The sequence below is a fragment of the Rhipicephalus sanguineus genome, chromosome 11 (assembly GCF_013339695.2).
Source record: "Rhipicephalus sanguineus isolate Rsan-2018 chromosome 11, BIME_Rsan_1.4, whole genome shotgun sequence".
NCBI lineage: Eukaryota > Metazoa > Arthropoda > Arachnida > Ixodida > Ixodidae > Rhipicephalus > Rhipicephalus sanguineus.
The window spans coordinates 40416640-40438054 of record NC_051186.1 but is presented as its reverse complement, the minus strand read 5'-3'; the positions used below and the strand labels follow the sequence as shown (position 1 = coordinate 40438054).

The window sequence follows — 21415 nt, the reverse complement described above, 5'->3', positions numbered from 1 at the left end:
CGGCCAAGCACAGCACGCGCGCGAGCGCTCGTGAACAACAACAAAAAAAAAATCCCGGCGCGGGCCATAGGAGAGGAGAAAAGGAAGCGTACAAAATAAAAAACGGTGCGCGACATGGGAGAGGAGGAAAAGCAAGCGCACAAAATAAAAGAAAGAAAACGGCGCGCGGAGAATGAGAAAGAGGGGTGGAGGCGAGCGGCTGTTGTTACTGTTGCCCTGACGACGTAAGCGACGTAATCGCTACGTCATCGCCCTTTGAGCTTGGCGGCCTTCTGCAAGGGGCGTAACTCAATAGCGCTCTCGGCGCTGTCGGCGCTTGCGTCGGCGGAGCGTTTGAATTTCGCGTCCTATGGGTATACGAAGAAACCGACCCTTGCTTCAACGCTGGACGGACTCAAAGACGGCTGCGCTTATAAGCGTTTCTTCATTACCAGCGAGATGGCGTTAGGAGCGCGACAGGCGCATTTAAACGTCGTCGGCGAGCTCGCTCGCTTCTTGATATACTTACGCAGGGAGAACCTTGCCCTTCCGCTGTCTGCTCGCGCGGTTTTCTTGTGCTGAGGGGAAGAGGGATGTTTCACGCTTTCACCGTGATGTCCGCGCTCATGTTACGGAGCGTACGAAAGCCACTCGAGCTCAAGGGACGCCGCTAAACGAACAAACAGAAGATGAGCGCGAACTATCAAGTGTCACAGCTCGACACTTGAAGCACGCTAGTTTCCTTTGCTGCTTCGGCCGCCTTTGCGCTGTTCAAACTGAGAGTATCCATTGGCGAGCCTCACTTCATACAGCATTAGTTTCTTGCTATCGCATTCATTGCTTCGGCCTTGCGGCGAAACTGTGACTTTTTTCTAAACATGGTTATTGGCATTTGGGACAGCATGGCGCCCTCCTGTAGATGAATGCATGGTGCTCTAAATTATTACCGTATATTGCGTATATCTCGAAGCATGTAGTTGCCTAAATCATTCACCATTTTGTTGCTCCAGTATGGTTGAATGAATTCAATATAACTACATCTGGCCCTGCGGAACGCGACGGAGTCGCACACACGGCTCAGTCCCATGTAGGGATCGCTACTCTAAACGGTTCTCAGTTATTTTAAGCACAGACAAAAAAAAATTACACCATCTCCCCCTAAAGGGAACCATGTGTGGATGCGAAGCAGCGAGGAGATGGTTCGCTTGAGCTGGAGATGGTGTAATTTTTTTAGGAGCTTGCTCGCCAGGTTCTTAAGCTGGGGCGAAGTCCCGCGCCGTAAGCTGCATCCATCCATTCAAAGCGTCGTGGAACGCGAAGAGGAACGCTACGCACGTCGTGTCTTCCCTCTAGCCTGGCCGTTAATTCTCACAGGGTGAGCGGGGAACGCGGTCGACAGGCGCGCGAGAGGGGGGGAGCGAAGGAAAGGAGAGAAAGGGGGAGGGGACGAGCATGCGCTGGCACTCATCGCGGCGTTGTACAGGAGAGAATGAGGCGCGCGAGAGAGGGGGAGCGTAGGAGAGGAGGTGTGTGGAGAGGGTTTGCGCATGCGCAGTAAGGGTGGTCACGCCGCACACCACCACCACCGGATTGAACTCCGCCATAAGCTGCTTCGTATCTAAAAATTAAGGAGCCCTTCCCCAATCGAGGAAATAAGCGAAGCTTGGCGAAGGCGTATCTGAAGTAATGTTTTCTTAATTTATAGGTAGCGGCCGTCTCCGGAGCGTTGTTTTCGGGCTGAATCGGTGTGGCGTCTTTCATGTTCTTTCCAGCGTTCGTCAGCCTGTAAAACGGCCCAACGAAGGGATCATCACGCGATCACGGAAACGCTCATTATGAACGCAATTTTCTCGACGTCGGAATTTTCCTTAAATGTGCAATTCCTGATATCGGCCTTAAAGGGGTACTGACACCTTTTTTCGAAGGCGAGTTTACTCTGCCATACAAATTGCCTGTATGCAGAGACGGCTCTGAGCAAATGTGATGCTCATCAACTGCTGATATCTCATTTTGGTATTAAAAATTAAAGTCATTTTTTTCGTAGCGCACCTACCAACATCGACACTAGCTTGACGTCAGGCTACAGTACTAATTCTGGTGACTTCACGCAGCAGTCTGGCTAGTTGTCGTGACGTCGGGTACCAAAACTTCCAAGATGGCCGCTTGTGCGTCACCAAAACCTTCAAAATGGTCGCTTGTGCGTCATCAACGGGGCCACGGTGTGGAGCGGCCGTGGAAACGTCACCATATATTGTGCGAGCACGTGACGAGAAGCTCATACCGCGTTGCGACGTCAGGCCACTGTATACGAACCAAAACTAACTTTTAAAAACATGTTTTAATTGCTTTTTTAAGGTGCACTCGCGCTTAGCACTACCTTTTCTAGGCTCTTGAGAGCCTGGCCTTTCATTTGACGCGAAAAAACGACAACTGAATATTTTCGTGTCAGTATCCCTTTAAGATTGCGCGCAAGACGCCAACACTCGAGCTTATTCTAGAACGTGCGCGACAACCAGCGATAACGCTGGAATATTCGATGGCACATGTATAAATGCCGACGCGCTTCACCGCTTGTCAGTTGATCGACGGTCGACGCTCTGTTCGCCGCTATCAGTGTATTGCTGTAGTTTGACTTTCAGTTTCCCGGCCACAAGTTCGGCCAAATAAAGAGTTTCATCTTTGACGTGCTGACTGCTGCCTTCGTCGACGGCACGACCACGTGACAATATTGTCGTTAATGAATACGGCTGTATTATTTGAAGTGCTTCGTTTACATATACTGAATTCCTTTGTGCTCCCAGACGTTGCTTCTCTTGTACTTTACTGTTTATTCCTTCATGCTTTTTTTGTATTGAACACCCATTGTGCATTCATGCACAATTTGATTATTTCTTCCATTTTTTTCGGCGGAGCTGTTCTAAGTCGACTCTGCGCCTTGTGCATGTCCTTCCGGTGTCATCATAGGCGTGCACAGAGGGGGACAGGGGGGCGGCCGCCCCCCTAGTCACCTAAGAAGAGGGGGGCGCATAGTCTGCCCCGTCTATTGATTTAATAGAGAGGGGGGTGGGGAGGGCGCCGCGATGAACCTTCGCCCTCCCTGAAGAGGAAGCCTGCGCACGCCTATGGGTGTCACGCATGGGCAGGTTCTCCGTCTCACCGCTAGGGGCGCTCGTGTTGTTGATGTTGCTCAGAAGGATGAGGATTATAATGATGATGCACCTGATCTCTCTAGCCAATCACATACGCTCGCATGCTTAAGCTTCTCTGTCCGACGGCTTTCACGTCGTCGAACTGGCTGAATTTTCTTTAATGTGTGCATAATTGATAATTTGTTTCGCTCCACGCCTGCCTACTTTTCAGTGGCCGCAGTGTTTTCTAAGTAAATAAAAAAATTAAGCCGTATCACGTGCCCCATACACGCAGCGCCTACCTGGGCCACTTCTCTCCGGGTCAGGTGCTGTTCTCGTGCCTTGCAGCGGTCTACCTTGGCATCAAGCTCGAAGAACCGAGACGGTAAGGACGCCTTTGTGAAGGAAGAGCTCGGCATGTTCAAAATGCTTCGCTATACGAGCCACTTCATTGTAAGCCACTTCGTTGTAAAGGTCACGCACCGTAACGACAACAATATAGGTAGGAATATATGAGAATACATCGTTACTCAGGCCGCTTCGCCGAAATGTGCATTCGCTGTAAGGGCACAGTGAGTCGACCGGCTCGTTGGTATGAGGGTGGAAAAAATCACACCATTTCCCGCTAAAGGGGACCATGACGCGATGCGAAGCAGCGTTTCGGCATGTCGAGCCCGCGTTTCAGAGGGGAAGCGGAGAGGGGAAGTGGAGAGGGGGAAAGTGGGAGAGTTGAAGTGGAGAGGGGTGTGTGGAGAGTGTTCGCGCGTGCGCAGTGAGGGTGGTTACGCCGCACACCACCACCACCACCGGTTTGAACTCCGTCATAAGATGCTTCGCATCTAAAAAATTGTCCTTCTACGCGTCGTTTTTGCGCGCGTACGCGATCCGCCAGAACCCAGCCATATATACGGCTTCGCTATAAAATTGGTTCGGTAGATCTAATGCCGCAAGATTTCCGTGTTCCTTTGTGTGCAATTCTATGCATACAGGCGAGCTTATGCATCCATGACAACGCATATTCTTAGTCAAGGAAACTGCACCGTAACGGCTGTCGGAAGGGCACGTAGTTGCTATGTATTGAAAAGCCAGGTCGATCGCACGCACATCGCTCTCACTGCCTCGATCGCGTGCGAGCATGCTGACGCATTTCTGTAGCAACCTTTAGGCGCTTGACATCTCCGCCATTGCGAGTTGTACTTGATCCACACACATTCAATTTTAATTAAATCAACGTCATTATTATCGTACTCATCGCTCACCTGGTATCAGGCCCGTAGCCAGGTGGGGGGGAGGGGGTAGCCCGAGCCCCCCCTCCCCGAAATTTTTATGATACATGGTGTTTTACCGAAAATAAATATTGAAAATAGGCGTTTTTCTCAAATAGTCAAGGCTTTCAGCAAGTGCCCCCCCCCACCGAAAAAAATTCCTGGCTACGGACCTGCCTGGTATTATCATGCGCACTATCGCTTCCTCGTTGTACACGTGTTCATGTTCTGCCGCAGGGTCCAGGCGCTGCTGGTCTCCATGCTCAGACTGGTGAGTTCCAATCTCTCCTTCTGGATTTTTGGCGTCGTGATGACGTTGTACACCTGTACAACGTCACAACGTACACCACTCTTACAACAACTGTAACGTTGTACAACTGTACAGGTGTAAAACGTCACAACGACGTGAACGCCTATGTTGAAAACCTATACACCTTCGTACAAACGCGGTCCAAGCGCAGTGCGCAGTTTATTGTTTGTGGGTACCACAACACTGCATGAGATATAGCGTGGGAATCGTGACCTAAATGGGAAACTTGCGTTGTCTTTCAACAATATTTTCTCTAAACTTGTTGCTTACCTTATTGATTGGGTTTCTTGTAGTTAACCTGTCTTGCTTTTGCGAGGATTCGAATCCGCCACATTATCCAAACGAGGCCTAGTCACTGGATTACCGCGCCTCAGCTAGAAGCGTTAGAGGCACGATATACCTGGCCATGCCTCAGTCGCCTCCGTCCTCAATATGTCCACGATGTCGAGGTTGGAACAGTTTTGTCGTTTTCCGCTTATTCGTTGAACGTGACGCCAAATAGTAATCACGCATAGATATCTGCTTTATAGTTCACTATCTATAAGCCGGAGTGTCCTATACACCTATACGTCGGGGTGTCTACATATCTATAATTATCCGTATCTGACAAACTTATAGCTCGGCAACTCAGCATCTTATTTCGTGTTGCGTATAGTATGAATTCTCAGCTTCTCCTAGCCATCGCGTAGATTGATATCTTGAGGGATTCCCCCTATACACTTTGCCTGGAGCCTCACGGCGAGGGTCTCACCATTATAGTGATGTGCGATTAGTAATGACTATTATTCAAGATGATTAGTAATGTAATATTTAAATGTTTTACCTCGTGTTCAAAAATTGTGCTGTGTGTACTTAGGACATGTCTGTTCTACTAGTTATAACCTGAATTCCGCTATTTCTGCTGCACCAGCGAGGTAAAGACCTAGTCAGGACGTTTAAGCCCTCCTCCTGCCTTACCTCGCGGGAAAACTACGTACCTTTTATCCCCGAATAAAGCGACATCATAAGCATCATCGTCACCATCAACAACAACGACAGATTCCCTTCTTTTATCATTTTTTTTTTCAGGCTGCCGAGGTGGCATTCGCAACCCTTCAGCACAGCGGAGTTTTGCCCGAAGGTCTCGACCGATTCCAGGTGAGAACCAGAAAGGGAGGAACAAGAAAACAGAAAACAAATTTATATTGCGCGAACTCAATGATATCCCCCCGCCCCCTTCCATGAACATCTTCGCCTGCTACGTGATCTGTTGGGACCTCTTGCAAGCACCACAGATCACGACACAGCTTATATCGAAGAAGCATCGCATCTCTCGAAGTCTTGGTGGGCATAACAGCCAACCGCAAGAGTTGTGCGAAGCTCCAAAGTTCTTCGAACCGAACTCGCTGCTTTGCTTTCCGACTGGGGCGCCACCATTTTTGGGCACGTGACAGCGGCCGCCACTACGCGCCTTCAGACAGGCGTCTGCTCGCTAGTTTTACAAATGGCCACGCCTGCGGCAACCGTAGCCATTTAGAATAATTGAAACAGGGCGAAATATGGTTATATATTATTAATAGGAAAAAATATAATAATTAAAATAGGGAAACATTAACAAAGTAATCTTCTTGTCTCGCGAAGTTTGCAGTGTCTAAGCTTTCCTGAGAAGATGTGTGTCATATGGAAAGGATACCCCATGTTTGTTTGGCCTCTAACTCACACATCATTTTTTTTTAGGTGCCATTGTTCGCAGCTAGCCTGGCCGGAATCGTCTGGCTGGCGCGGTACGTCATTCACGCATGCTTTTATCTTTCCTTGGATTATAAAAAAAAAACTCACAGGGTCCCTTGTGTATTCCTTACGATGATTCGAAGGCGAAAGCCTTCTTCATCATCATCTTCTTCGAAGAAGAAGACGATGTTGATGATAAAGGCACCCGATGGATTATTATAATTATCTTCTTCGTCGTCATAATAATATTCTTATTCGAAGAAACTAGGGATGGTGATTGTGATGAAAAAAAATATTCTTGGTACCATTCGTGTTAACGACTTTTCCCGCTCACTTTTCCCGTCACTTTCCCGGTCACTTATCCCGTCTGATGAGGCATATAAGGCTTTCGCCTTAAAAATGAGTTCATGGCGACTGCTGTTCGCGAAATGTACTTCTCTTTCGCTCACCACCGTACGGACCGTAACGTAAACGCATCGCCCGAGCAACATTGATTACCGTAACAAAAGAATAAGCTCGCTTGGCGGTTGGCACATTGGGCTACACACTTTCGGACAGAGGCGCACACAACGCAAGACTGAGAGATTTAAATTTTCTGTACGTGTCACATCGAAGTTTTGATTGTATACGTTATCTTACCATGATGGGGTGTCCTGTGGTCTACTAAATTTAGCAATACGCTTCTTTATTTTTTTTTTCGTTTGTTTTTCTGCACAGAATAACACTTACACGGCCTTTATGGCCGGTGGTAAGAGCTCTTGGGGGCGCTACTGTCGCCACCACCCGAGAGATAAGCGGTCTGAAGAATGCAAATAGAAAAAACAAACAAACGAAGGAATAAAACAAAGATAGGCCTCTCGAATGATTCAAACATGAATGCGTATACATTACACACATGGCTGTTCTCTGAGTCAACGTCGGTGAATTCGTGTAATGACGGCGCAAACAATGAGTCAGGCGTTATTTGCGCTAAAGCCTTGCAGGCGATTCGCACAAAACTGTCGTAGCCAGCCCGCTCGTTCTGCAGGCACTCGCCGAGGTAAAAGCGTGCAGTATTACGGAAGCTGAAGGCTCACACCGGCCGCTTGGCCTGTATAGTATAGAGCCTAACCACGATTTGACGAAAAGCTATTCCAGTGGGACAGAATTTCTAATAACTTCCGAACTCTAAATGTCTGCTTAACCATGTCGTCGGCTCAAGAGAACAGAACCCAGATGACACTGCACAGAAGAACGTGCGTTACGATATATAAAACTACACTGATGAGCCGTTGCAACGATGTCATTATTGAAGGTGTTACTCGAATAAATTGAATGCTAAGATTACCGCATTCGTTCTGAAATATTATCACGATATTACAAAGCAGTATAAAGTATTCATCGATTGCCGTCGTACATTATCGAAACATTGGTCTATAAATATAAACATATATTGTCACCCATGTTGCTGGCAACCTAAATTTGACTTCAAACATTTTTGTCATACGCGCTTTTTTTTCTGTTGCAGGCGTAAGCCTCAGATGCCTTATCAAACGCGAAAATTGACCGTGGGCGTCTACACGAGTGATGCAAAAAATAATCATAACGTGATGACGTCACCCTATGACGTTATCATGACGTCACACACGACATCATTGGTCAGCGGTGAGCCGATCCCGGAAGCACTGCAAAACAATGCGAGGTGCAGAAAACTTCCAATGCCTCAGACGCCCACCCCTGAAAGTTTTCGGGGAAGGGGGCAATGTCAATACTATCGACTTTGAAGAAAAAGAAGATGGCTTTCGCCTTCGAGTCGTTTTAGGCAAATTCGTAAAGGACCACGTGACTATTTACTGTCATAGTACTCAACCAAACACTTTACGTTGCAAAGAAGAATTCGACAGATTTGTACAACCATATAGAAACCTTCGGCAGCTTCACCTGCAACCGACCTTAACCTGTAAACAAGTTGGGACGCTGGAACAGGTAGCAGACGTCAGGATGTATATGGCCTATCTGTAAAGTGTTGCACGTTTCTAGAGCTACAGAGACCAAGTTAAACGCTCGTCTCGCGAGAGACATTTTCCCCAGTTTCTTTCCTCGTCATTGTTCTTGGCCACGACAGCTCACGCAGAAACCGCGGCAACGCAACCGCGTCCTCCGCGATTAAGGAAAAACACAGTGCGCACACACGGCGACACGGAAATGTAACGCTCGCGAAGCTGAGTATATGTGTGTCCCTGTCCCCGTGTGTGCCGTTTACAAACTGCGACTGAGTGAGTGAGTGAGTGAGTGAGTGAGTGAGTGAGTGAGTGAGTGAGTGAGTGAGTGAGTGAGTGAGTGAGTGAGTGAGTGAGTGAGTGAGTGAGTGAGTGAGTGAGTGAGTGAGTGAGTGAGTGAGTGAGTGAGTGAGTGAGTGAGTGAGTGAGTGAGTGAAAGAAAAAAAGGGGAATTTTTTTCCGAGTACCTCAGGAGGGTTTCACTTGAGCTTGTTGGTAGTTCATCTGGATGTGAACTGTCGCGCACACAAAAAACGGTGACACTATAAGAAACACAGACAGAAATATTGCGCATTTACACCGAAGTCTGAATACACATGGCGTATTACAAAGCAAAAGGAAAAACCTTAACATACACGTGTCGTACCAGTCAGATACAGTGCAATTTCTTTGGCTGATAAAGAGATAGAAGGTATGCTTATGCATTTGTCCTTGAGACGTGAGATCCTGTGAGCTTCAATAATTAGGCGTGTCATTTCAGTTTGCTGGACGCGTTTGCGAGTTTTGTTTACGCGCAATTACTGAACACTAATTACGAATCGATTTTGCTCTATGGCGCCCTCTTTTGTCTTTCGCAGGGCCACCAAGTCAAAGGACCTGAGTGTCAAGGCGCTACGGTCTGTGAGTTCTTCAACCGCAGCGCGTGATAATATTAATCGAGAGCTCGTACTCGCGACGAACAACGCATAGTTTCTGTTTCTGCTCTTTAGCAGTTAGCTTACTTGCAGTAAGCTAACTGCTAATCGTGAACCAATCTAATACTTCCACACTATCTGTGATTATTAGTAGCACATTTGAAGCCATTTAGATGAACATATATATCCCCAATTAATTACTGAAGTTTATTCTCAGCTGTCAAATGATACAGACTTCTTTGAGATTATGTCGGCTGTATAAATCGACATTTTCTGTGTTTTGTGCACGTGTTATGTATACTTGTCGAATCGCTCTTTCGATCGACTCCGATGCAGTGACACTTCTCTGTTTTACGCGTTGGCGAAGCTTTTCTCCTCTTCGTAACCGACGGTCTTATTATAGTATTACAGCATTAATTTATTATTGTATCATCATAATATTACATTACTATTATGATACGTAAACTACAGCTTACCATGCGCTTTCGCGTCTTGCGTACGCGATGCCCGCAGAATGTTCTTGGGCTTCCAACTGATCCCTTGCAAGCACGGCGACTCGGCGCACGGCACAAACGACGACCGAAAGTTCCGGACGGCACTGTCCTGCTTCGCATCGTCACTAACGGTACGGACATTGAAGTAATTAAACGCGACACCATTTTAATATTTCGTTGATAGACAGCTTTCTTCGTCTCTAGCTTTACGGTGTTCTGTGGTATCTTAGAAGTTAAGTTTGTGCAGTGCAAATGAACGGGACGTATATTAGCGCAAACGCGCCTCTGTGTGCAGCCCAGATTTACAGGAGATTCGAGAGACGCCTCCGGTGTACGCAGTGTATTTTGCCAGTAGCGTAGCCAGAAATTTTTTTCGGGGGTGGGGGGTGCGGGCCGGGGGAGGCTCAACCATACTTTATGTATGTTCGTGCGTTTGTATGTGAGCGTCTACATATACAAACGCAAAACTGAACATTTTAAAGGGCGCTGACTGTAAATAAATTGCTAAGGTGTATTGCGTTCATTATTGACGGGCTATTCCCTTTAAAGGGGCCATGACACGGTCGGCTAAAGATTTGTGGTTTTCAGCGAAAACTAGAAGTAGGGGGTCTATTACACCTATACATATTTCAAAAGTGCGCCGTAAACGAATATTTCAGTGCGAAACAAGCCCTAGAAGTCGCCGGCTGTAAACCCCGCCCACCGCCGGCGACCGCCATTTTTCAATGGCGCGTGTGACGTCATGTGCAGCAGGGAACGGGGCCGTCGTCTTCTACCAAAGTTTCAGCCGCTGCAAATCGTTCAATTTTAGTGCCAAGCTGAAGAAAGCTGAAATATCTCGATATCACGTGCAGCTGACCACGGAACAATATCGTTCGCCGCAATGCAGACGCTTGCACAGCTAGCTGCTTCTTACGTCACGGCTCGCGTGTTTATAAAAATATTCGATTATAAATTAAGTGCTCGACCAAATGCGCTAAAATTTCGCCTGCTTATTTGTGAATGCACAAGGGTTAATCGACATAACACAGATTACGATCGAAAATTGGGTGTCATGGCCCCTTTAACGGCAAGTATTTGAACCGAATGTTTCCTATAAATGTCAAACTGGGGCTCGCTTTACGAATTTTTCTCGCAGAGGTTCGTCGTATTCACAAGCGTCGGCACTGCGGCGTCTTTCGTCCTGACATGGGGACGCCGGGTCGACCCCCGACCGGGACTTTTCCTGGGATCGTTCGGAGCCGTCTACAGCGTAAGTGTGGGGAAAAAAACGAGCTACGAACCAGATCATGCACACTGGTGTTGGTAGCGGAATGTAGCTATACAGACATCCAAAATATATAGTCCTCGTCAGGGCAGTACCTTACGAAGACAAGGCCGCGTGTCTTGGTCAGAATGCGCATCAGCGGGCCTCGTTCCCGCCAGGGCCAGCACCTGACAAAGACAATTCTCTTGCCGTGGACAGGAGGAATTTGTTTTTGTAAGCACCTACGTCTCAGATAAGAGACGCGCCTTCGTCAGAGCAACAACTGAAAAAAAATCAGGAGCACTTCCCTTATCGGGAAAATAGGGGCAAGCTTTGCGTGTGCATGCCGGGCTTACTACATTTATTTCTTATCGAATTGCACAATGCTCCCTCCTAACTTTTTTCCTTCCTCCGTGCCGGGCACTGAACCTTCATCGACGTGCTGAGCAGCGTAACACTTCAGTCTCTACAGGCAACGACGACGGTCATGCGTTCACGTCCAGGTAACAATGAAACGTGCCAACGTGAGATGACAAGTCATCTCGATAAAAGATCAGATTGCCGTATCAGAAACAGCTGATCGCCGACAAGGCCCACGAACGAGAGAGCACCAATCATTGGGAAAGAACGCGTACAAATACGCATCTGCCCGGCGCAACTTCAAGGGCCGCATTTCTGTACGCTCGCCGGCGCCGGGTTTGTCATGTACAACGCCGCCGCAACCTATTACTCATAACGAGCTTCACTTGAAAAGACAGGCCCTTAATCGAAACGTCGTCTACCAGCTAGGGATTCTCTTGTGTTGTTCGGCAGCTGTTGACGACATCCTCTCCATCTTCTTGTGAACAATAATTAAAACAAAAACATTGTCGTGGTTAACTTGCTCGCAGTTCGTTTGCTTATTCAGCGCATCATTATCGAAAGTGTCATTCGATTCACGCAGCTGACCCGATGCCTCCTGAGGCTACGTGGATCGAGTCGTTCCTGGCACGACCCCACCGCGGCGCTGCTGGCCGGACTCTGTCTGGCGCTCTGGCCAAGTCCCAGGATCACCCTGTTTTTTGTCTTCAAGTTCCTCGAGGTCTGTTTGCGTGTCTCGTGAACTAAAACACACATAGGAAAGGAGTAAAAAAACCCATATCCACGAAGTGAAATCTCACGAATGAGACAGAGCTGTGGTCGTTCACTCGGTGTTTTTATGTGTTTTGATGTCATTCTCGGTGTTTTGTTGCTGCATATTGGTGTTGTATGTGTGTTTTGTTGTGATTCATGATGCTGTTGTTTCTGTTTTTACTGTGGTCCTTGCGTGTTTCGCTGTGATGGACTTCGTTTTAGAAACGAATGTACGACCACAGGGTGGCTCACGCCGCGCGCACACAATTGTGCGAATGCGCGCGCAGCACAGAAGCACCCCATGCCCTCCCCTGACGCGCTCTCTGATTGGTCCGCTTCTCCCCCGGACTGGTCATGTGACCTACGTGGCGCAGGTGCTCCTCTCCCCTCCTTTCCTGGTCATGTGACCTGGCTCTGCTTCTGGGTGACGCCGGACGGCCAATGATCGACTTAGAAGAATTGCGCTGTTAAAAAAAATATTACCAGAAGGAACTATAGCTGTGAAATCTGTGTAACGCGAATCATTGCAGCACGAAATATCGATGCGCGTATATACCCGTGGAATGTGTGCATCTTTCACAGGCTGTGGGTTTCAAAGCGAATAGATGTACTAACAGCGGTTCATATATGCGAGGGACATTAGGATATTCGTGAACAACGAAAGCAAGGATGAGAGAGAACATTCGAGCCGTAATCTGAGACGATCACTCCTGGACAGATATCCATAATTAATGTCGCTTTTAGTGCACGCCGATTGGCTGTTCGAGAAAAGGCCGTCGAGTTGTCGCTTCAGTCATTGAACACTAGGGATTCTACGTTACGCAAAGCAACACTGTCATAAAAGGTGACCGCCTCAGAATGAAGTCTTTAAAGGCGAAGATGTAAAGTACACTACCCTAGTAGAGTCTAAAAACAGAGGCTTCCATAAAGGGATAAAAAGAAAGAGATAGCCTGGATGGATGTTACACTATGACATCCCGTTTCAAAGGACGTGCTAATAAAGATAATCATCATCATCATCATCATCATCACATTTTGTTACCAAAATTGCAATGTAGCCTGGTGAGGGCCCATTAGTAAACGTTGCCCCGTTTCTTGTTGTTCCGTGCAGCTATGCTACAGTCGTGGCGAGGAAGCTGGCGTCCTGCCGTCCGGATCCGAAGGCACCCACTCCGCTCTCTTCGCCATTTGCTGCGGTGTTCTCCTAACGGTGGTACGTGTGCACATACGTTCTGGAGGGTTGGCATAATATTGCGATAGCCGTGAAGATACGATGGTGCCATCGCCGTGCTGTCCTGGTAACGACGACGCACGCTCGTTACGTGCGTTGGTGTGTTTAGAAGGCCGGATATGCGCAGCAAGTTTAACTGCGCGTGTCTGTTCAGTTCATTTTGCCTGCCAGTAACACACGCCTACTTCACTTCCATTTCACATTCCATCCATGGAATTTCGGTGAGTAGTCCTTGGACAGTGCTATTGTAATGATTATGTAGTGTCGTCACATGCTATTCTCCTCTTTCATTCTTTCACAGCCCCTTTCCCCTTCCCAAGAGCAGGATAGTCAATCAGAAATTTCGTCTGGCTAATCTCTCCGTCTTTCCTTTACCTTTCTCTCTCTCTCTCTCTCTCTCACACACACGCACACATTCCATCCTGAGACAGCGTGTGTTTGTTGCAATTATCGATTTCGTTCTTGAGGAGAAATCCTTGAACCTTGAATCTTTGAGAAGAATCCTTGAAATCCTTGTCGCTGGCGCCAACGCTTCGACAAGTGGACTTGTCTTCGTCAGGGCAGAAATCCTGACGGAGGCGAGTCATCTTGTCGAAACACTGTTTCATTTTTTTATCACTTCAAGACCCCATCTTGCCACGTCTTTCTTGTTTCCATTTCCCTTTTTCATTCCTTTCTCGTCATCTGGCGCGCCCATTGGGCAATAACGGCGGTGTCTCATCCAATGGCTAAAGGCAAAAAACAAAGGAGGGCTTACGAAATGTATTGCTATAAAAATATCTCGCCGTATTTTGGTAAGCGAGAGCTGCTATAGGCATGCTCCCGTGTGCGGTGCTCCTGGACTAAGTATAACACGTCTCTTTGTCTTTCCCTTTTATTTTTTCTTTTCTATTCTATTCCAGGGTGTACTCCAGCCCCACCTTGTGCGGCCATCTTACCGTGCGTTCATCGATCGAGTAATTGGAAAGAGGTAATTAAAACGCGTCTGACAAGTAACGAGTGGTTTGTACAACGTCCCGGCCAATGTAGAACAGTAGATGAGAAACCCGCCTCACTGAAATATACGTGCTTCAATGCACCGAAAGTCTACTTGATGTTACCGTTTCTTCACCTTCGTTACAATTTTTTTTTGTCCTCTCCTTTGCGGCACTGTAATATGCCTTTGGCGGAAACAGGGGTGTGAGGAGGGATGTGCACAATATGCGTGTCTATAGACCTTTTCACCGACGGCTCCCTGGGCGCCGCCATAATCCTCTATGGGCTGTGCTAAATAGGCGTGACTTCCCAAAAATGCACTGCCGAGGCTGTGACGTCAGCCTTTGTACTCCCGTGCCACAGCCCAGCATGGCGAAGTTTCTCCTCTCCTGTGAAGATATCTATACACGCGCCCGTACAAACACACGGACATACGCATCGTAGGCGTAGTGATAGGGAGGGGGGGGGGGGAGTCGGCAAAATCCCCCCCCACTGGAAACCTATTACAGCTTGTATGCATACGATATGCACACGCAAGCGCATACATAGGCCAACCAGCAGATATATAGTCGGCATGAGATGACAGCTGTGCTTCCGGCTGTATAGCTTATTGAGCTCCGATCTACGCCCGTTCCGGTTGGAGCCAAGCTAAGGGACGGAGTGTCTATTTGCACATCATCAGCTTGGTGTCACGTGACATCAGGTAGCAAACGCTAGAAGACAGGGCCAGCAATAGCCTACTGTCTAATTCAGTCAGAAATCATGGTCTTCATCATAGAGTTTCATATAGGACACTAGAGAGAAATCTGGCGCTATAGTGTCTATGGAAGCTGCAACGCATGGCGCTTCAGCCAGAATGGGAATGATGGGTAGTACATGGGTTTGCCTTAAGCTTCGTTCTTTCGGCTCGATGCGGCTTCGTGTGGCCTGTAGCTGCTTTGTCGCAAAACGAAGTTCAGCAAAAGGTCAGCAGTACTCCCACTTCACCACACTGACCCTTTTAGACTGACCAATTCAAATCGGCTCACGAGGTTCACAACGAACCACTCTTTATCTGAAACAAAAGCCAAAACACAACAATAAATCATTCGACAAGTGCGTTCGAAGCCGCAAGAAATAGGCAAATCCATGTGCTACTCACCATTCCCATTATTAATGAGAACTAACAGACAATAATGCCAAGGAAAGTATAGGGGGTGTTACTTGTAGTAATTAGGATATAATGTGAAGAAAGTAAAGTGGAAGAAAAGATAACTTGCCGCCGGCAGGGACCGAACTCCCATGGTGGCTGCACGATCGCAGCACCAGAGTTCCCTCGAGCAAATATTGCAGGGAAATTCTATGGTCTTCATCGTGGCCTTCTAAATTGACTCCGGCGACGCGCCGTTGCTCGGCGCGTTGCCGGAGCTTATCGCGGAGGCCACGGTCTTCATCATCGTATCCCGTTACAGAAAGTGGGTGTATATCAATCCCCAAGAAGACAAGAAGACTTCGATGTGCTACATGTCTTCTTTTCCATCTCTCTCTCTTTCTCCCTCTCTTCAGGATGCGCTACATCAACGTTCCAGCCATCGCGACGCTGGGCTACGGAACCACAAACATTGTGCCCGACGTGCCGGTCACGATGCCCGAGCTGGATCCGAGGTTCGTCAGCAGGAGATACAAGGAGACGCTCTGGGTCTGGGCTCAATAAAGAAATACTCGCGAGGCAAAAGAACACTGCCTTCTTCATTTCCTGTATGGCTTGTCACATGGTCGTGACAGTGAAGAATGCAAATACTTAAGCCGGTGAAGATGAAACTCTTGGGCGAACTCGTACCAAGAAAAAGAATGACAATCAAACTGCAACGATATCGGCGCACAAAGTCGTCGGTCGTCGAATAATCTGATCATCCGTGCAACGCGTCGTCTTTTATACATCAGTGATCGAACCTTCCAGCGTTATCGCTGGTGCTTGCGTTAGGTCCCGAATAAACTGAACTACTCGCGTCCAGCGCGTCATCTTAACAGAACAATCTGAAACAATCGCGAAGATTTTCAAACATTGCTGCGCGGCCTGCACTGAGCGGTGCTCACAATTTTCTTTTTTTGTGTGTGTGGCTAAAGCTTAGTCACACATTAAAATACGTTAAGCTCTCGTAGCAGACTTGTAGCACTCACGAATTGAAACACATCACTCTTTTCTTTAGTATAGCGACTGCTATGAGCAATTGCTCGTGATAACCGTGTCAAGTGACACCGCACAACGTGACAGCACAACGCGCGCACGTGCGTCCACGTCCCCCAGTCTGACACAATATGGCGGCGGCGCGGTAAACGGGATACGGCGCTGGCATCGAGGCACCCTAGTTCGCTAAAGGGGGTGTAAGTGTTCGAGTCAAAATTACCCCGATTTGACACAAACTGCACGTAGATGCTGGAAACGAAACTACGTACAGAAACCCTATAGTCAATAAAAGTTTTCACTTCGCGTTTAAATCCGTGAGTGCTGTGCATGACCAAGAAGGATCGTGGATTTTTGATGAACGTTTGGAAACACCAGGTACAAAGCATCGATCAGGTCTGTCCTGTCACTCGAGCTAGAAGGACCACTGGACTCTACGAGAATGTTCTTCAAGAGCCCAGAAAGTAAGCTTCCGTTTCAGTGTGCCCCGATTAGATAGAGGTTGGAACCGACGGTCACTGTTGAAGCCGGTCGACTTGTTTTCAATGTATAGACAGGTCATACTGAAGTAAGCAGTCCACTCGATGGACTATCACCGGAGCACCTGAGGATGACCTTTGCCTAGTGAACAGCGCTTGCCAAAATTTAATGACAAATAAAAATTCTTAGGACTAACAGACAAGAGAGCCAAGGAAAGTATAGGGGCTGCGAGGCGATACATAAGATGAACCGCAATACAGCCACTTGCATCAGGGTACACTGGATTCAAGGCCATGCTGCGAACCCTCACAATATTGCTGCTGACCAACAGGCACACTGCCCTCCCAATACAGACCTCCCATCTATTCCCCTTCCACCTCAACCCCTAAATACACTCCGTGCCCGTAAAAATGTTCTCCGGCAGGATACACGCGCTCTTATCCCACCGTGTGTCTGCTCTCTCCCCCTTCACCTTACTAGGGCGGAGGAAGTTGTGCAAAGGAGGCTTCGGGCAGGGGTGGCCCTTACACCGGCTGGTATTTCAACATGGAACTGGTCGCATTTACCAGTTGGTTCTACATGCCCGTACTGTTCTGTTCCGGTGATACAAGCAGATGCATACCACCTTATATGGACATGCCAAGGATTACAGTCGGAACGCTACCGTCATCTCCTGCAAGCTGGTCTTCGCTACAGTGACACAAGCAGTTATGACCGATGGATACGTGACAACACATTCCACAAGACACTTCTTCACTTCATGCACAACACCGGCCTAACGGCGCACATTTAACACAAATATACAAAACAAATATTATGCCTTAAGGGCAAGTCTATGTCGCAAATAAAAAAAAATGTAGTAATACCATGTGAAGAAAGTAAAGTGGACGAAAAGATAACTTACCACCAGCAGGAACCGACGCGTCCGATGCTCTGTCAAAACAGCGCTACGATTATGACAACCACGAACACTCATAATCCGGGACCACTTTGTCAAGTTCGAGACAATGCCGTACAAGGAGAGATGGGACTTTACGCAACACTCCCAGGCATTACCGCCCCTGTGACACCGGGTCATTAGGTAGGACACCTAGCTGCACCCATAATTCTTAAACCGGCGGGTGCCGGCGACGAGTTTCGAACCACCCTAACCCGGAGCGGACGCCCAATCCACTAGGCCACGGCATACCACGTGAAGTATACACGGGTCTCTTCCATTTGACCCCTATCGAAATGCTATCTTCGTGGCCGAGATTCGAAACCCGCACCTCCATATCAGGGCTTTGCATTAGGAAGTTTCATCGCAGTGTCTCCCCCCGCACCCCCTCGGACCCCAGCTGACAAAAGAAAAGTTTTGCCATGTATGCAAAAATGTGAAAAGCACCCCGTCGCTTCATGTTCATTGTGCAGTGTTATAGCCATGCAGGTTTCCGACGCTAATAGCAGCCGATCACCTCTGATGTTGCATACAACTGTTTTGCCCACTTCAACCCCCATAAAGCCGGGGGCCAAAGGCAGGCCGTTGCGAGAAGCACGTCAGTAGTTCTCGTGACGCAACATCACCGACGGAGTCCTCGGCTGTCATTAGCGTCAGAAACCTGCATGGCCATAACCCTGAATTGACGGGACAGGTCAGACTGAGGCTGTGTGCATTGTAGACGGTCTGTGTCGACAGCTTAGAAGACAGTTTCGAGCCACAGTACTCCGATAAATGGAGAGAGTCTGGATGACGTCTGCGCGTCATGACGCCACATCGCGTCAGAAAGTAAAGAAAAACGAACAAGTGTTATGTCAGACTTCTTTCGCGTTAAACGAAAAAATTGAACGTAGCTTACCCTGAGCGCGTGAAAGTGTTTGCTGGTGTGCAGACGACCAGACCGGCGAGATACGAGCATTTCGCTAAGCCGCCATCTTGTTTCGACAGCATGAAGTAGCCTTCATCGTTTTTGCCTCCGATGCAGTCATCTCGAAGTTATTTGACTGGAATGGGACTTAAGATGGCGGCTGTCCAATTAGCTGTCGAACCGTCTACGGCGGGTATTAGAACACACTTCGAGTACAAGGTATGGGGGCAGACTTGCCCCCACCCCACCTAGGAGGAGAAGGAACCAGAAGGTGGGCGCGGCGTTTCAACAACCACAAGTTGGCACAATTTTATTAAACCCTACGAAGGGCCGGGAGAGGGAATGGGAGGAAGATGAGGATGGCGCGAAGAAGAATGACGCCATTTTTTCGCCAAGGGTCGAACGAGACGACACGTCGTGGTTTTACTGTGGCACTCCGCAAGCCGGTGCATACCAATGAGTCAATTTTTTTTTCTTAAGTTAAAAAAAAATACAATGCGAAGGGCGGAGGAGCGGCTACCAGTGTCGAGGTAGTTGATTGTCCGGTTGCCTCCACCACTCCGTCCCTTTGGAGAGACCGGTTATTGATGCGGGACGACCGGTTTGGTGACAGTTGCCTGACCGTTGAGAACGTTGATGACGTTGTCCACAGCGAGGAAACCCATCTTGATTCGAACGCTGAGCTCAGCGCTGCCGATGTGAGGAGTCACAACTGAAAGAAATCAACAGACAAATTTTGGTGCATGTGGTCGTGCACTTGATTTATAATTGAATATTTTTTGTAATACACGCGAGCGGCCCTTGAGTCGGGCAACACTGGCGCGCTCGCAAGCCGTGACGTAAGAAGCTGCTTGATGTGTGAGCATCTGCATTCCTGCAAACGTTCGTGCTCAGCAGCGCGCGCAATCAAGCTATTTCAAATTTGTTCAGCTCGCTACTGGAATTACATAATGATTTGCAGACGCTGAAACAATGACACTAGACACAGAGCAACACAGCGACCGCATGTGGAAAAGGTGGCTGATCTGGTAGCAGACGACGGCTCCGATCCATGCAGCACATGACGTCACACACGCCATGGCAAAATGGCGGTCAGCGGCGGTTGACAGGCGTCTACTTCTAGGGCGTATCTTGGGCTGAATACTTTTAAAAACCAGAAATCTACTTATTTGAAATATGCCATCATTTTCTAGCGCAATCTGTAGTTTTTAAAATATACAACATTTCATGCGTTTTTTGGGGAGCATTTTCTGGAATCTGGATTGGAAACTGTGTGCAAGAAAAGAAAAAAAAAAGAATGGGCGTCCTAAGCCCCCATATTGGAACAAAAGTTGTATGTTGAAAATTCATTATTGAAATTCCAGCTTTAACATCTCGTTAATGTATAAGTAATAACCTTTGTTCAAATGTGCTTACATCAATTTTTCTTCCATTGCACACAGCTACCATTCCAGATTCCGATATTCTAATTTACTATGCAAATTTCTCAGTTCAGGAGAAAATCTTGCTCCCAAAATGTTTGATATTCTAAAAACTACATAATGTACTTGAGAATGGGAATTGTTCGAAGGGCTCCTTTCTTTGCCAGAAACTACTAATGAAACCAACAGGCCGAGGAAAGCGTAAGAGATATTTGCGAATTCTTTAACTGTATTGTAATGATTTGAACCCACAACCTTCGAATTACGCGTAATTCGATGATTGTGAGTTCAGGTCCCACCGACGGAAAGGGCGATTTTTCGTCCACTTCTTTTCAATTTAGGTATAAAATCATCACACTACAGTTAAAGAAACAACAAATATCCCCTATGCTTTCCTTTGCCTAACTGGTTTCATTAATAATCAGCACACAAATATACACAAACTCAGCAAGTTATCAAAATCGATTAAAAATATTTATTATAAAGCGAAAGGGCCAAGGCTTATGACCAGTGTATCAGTGTGCCCTCTATTGCTCTGACTTGTGCTTTCTAGGTGAAGCATGTGATAACGACAGATGAATTACATAATTCAACTGATTTTTATCTTGTAATCTTGTCACTTTAGGGTGTCGCTATTTGTGGAAACTTCGCGGCGCAGGCGCGCGATTACTGCTATAAATATGCGTCCGAACAACAAATATTTATCTGGAAGTTAGCGCTGGCGTGTGTCGCAATCTTTTCGTCCCTTGTCTACGAGGTTTGCGCTAAAGAAGAATCAGTGTCCCCCTTAAAGGTCAGTATCCCGCTTAAGGAGTGCGGCAAGGCTAGCAGGTGCTGTTCCCGCATGCACGTGGTACTCACTCAGGTTTCTCAGGGTGAGCAGCTTGTCGTCCTTGGGCAGCGGCTCGGGCATCGCGACGTCGATGGCGGCAGCCCTGATAACTTTGTTCTTCAGGGCGTCGTACAGGTCATCCTGGTTGACGACACCACCCCTGCAGGCCCAAAGTATGGTAGTATCGGTGTTGCGCCAATTTTTTTGTTTTTTGGAACAAGCTGTAGTCGGATACAAATTAAGAAGGCAGGAAATGCTCCACCCAGATGAGTGCAGCGCGACCACCCATTGGCTCCGCGAATAAAAATAATTAAACAACAAATTCTGGCA

At 47.7% G+C, this 21415-nt stretch overlaps 2 protein-coding genes across 3 annotated transcripts in view; one reads left to right on the top strand and one right to left on the bottom strand.

The window, feature by feature from the left end:
- Positions 1-21415, top strand: part of LOC119375485 (transmembrane protein 135) — a 72287-nt gene that overhangs the window by 44852 nt on the left and 6020 nt on the right. Inside the window, exons 3-13 of one of the 2 annotated variants that reach the window (XM_037645666.2) lie at positions 3403-3492; positions 4610-4643; positions 5751-5819; positions 6399-6445; positions 9229-9267; positions 9799-9910; positions 10918-11031; positions 11969-12106; positions 13250-13351; positions 14272-14339; positions 15890-16061. In XM_037645666.2, the coding sequence (XP_037501594.1) occupies positions 3403-3492; positions 4610-4643; positions 5751-5819; positions 6399-6445; positions 9229-9267; positions 9799-9910; positions 10918-11031; positions 11969-12106; positions 13250-13351; positions 14272-14339; positions 15890-16037 (961 nt within the window). In that variant the 3' untranslated portion in view covers positions 16038-16061. Of the gene's footprint in view, positions 1-3402; positions 3493-4609; positions 4644-5750; positions 5820-6398; positions 6446-9228; positions 9268-9798; positions 9911-10917; positions 11032-11968; positions 12107-13249; positions 13352-14271; positions 14340-15889; positions 16062-21415 lie in introns of those variants that run through there. The other variant, XM_049410917.1, reaches the window with a different exon arrangement.
- The window catches only part of LOC119374428 (glyoxylate reductase/hydroxypyruvate reductase), a 38105-nt gene continuing 35805 nt past the window's right edge, over positions 19116-21415 (bottom strand). The window contains exons 7-8 of the mRNA XM_037644517.1: positions 21115-21245; positions 19116-19544 (exon numbers count right to left, since the gene is read on the bottom strand). Of these exons, the coding sequence (XP_037500445.1) occupies positions 19414-19544; positions 21115-21245 (262 nt within the window). The 3' untranslated portion in view covers positions 19116-19413. The remainder of the gene's footprint in view (positions 19545-21114; positions 21246-21415) is intronic.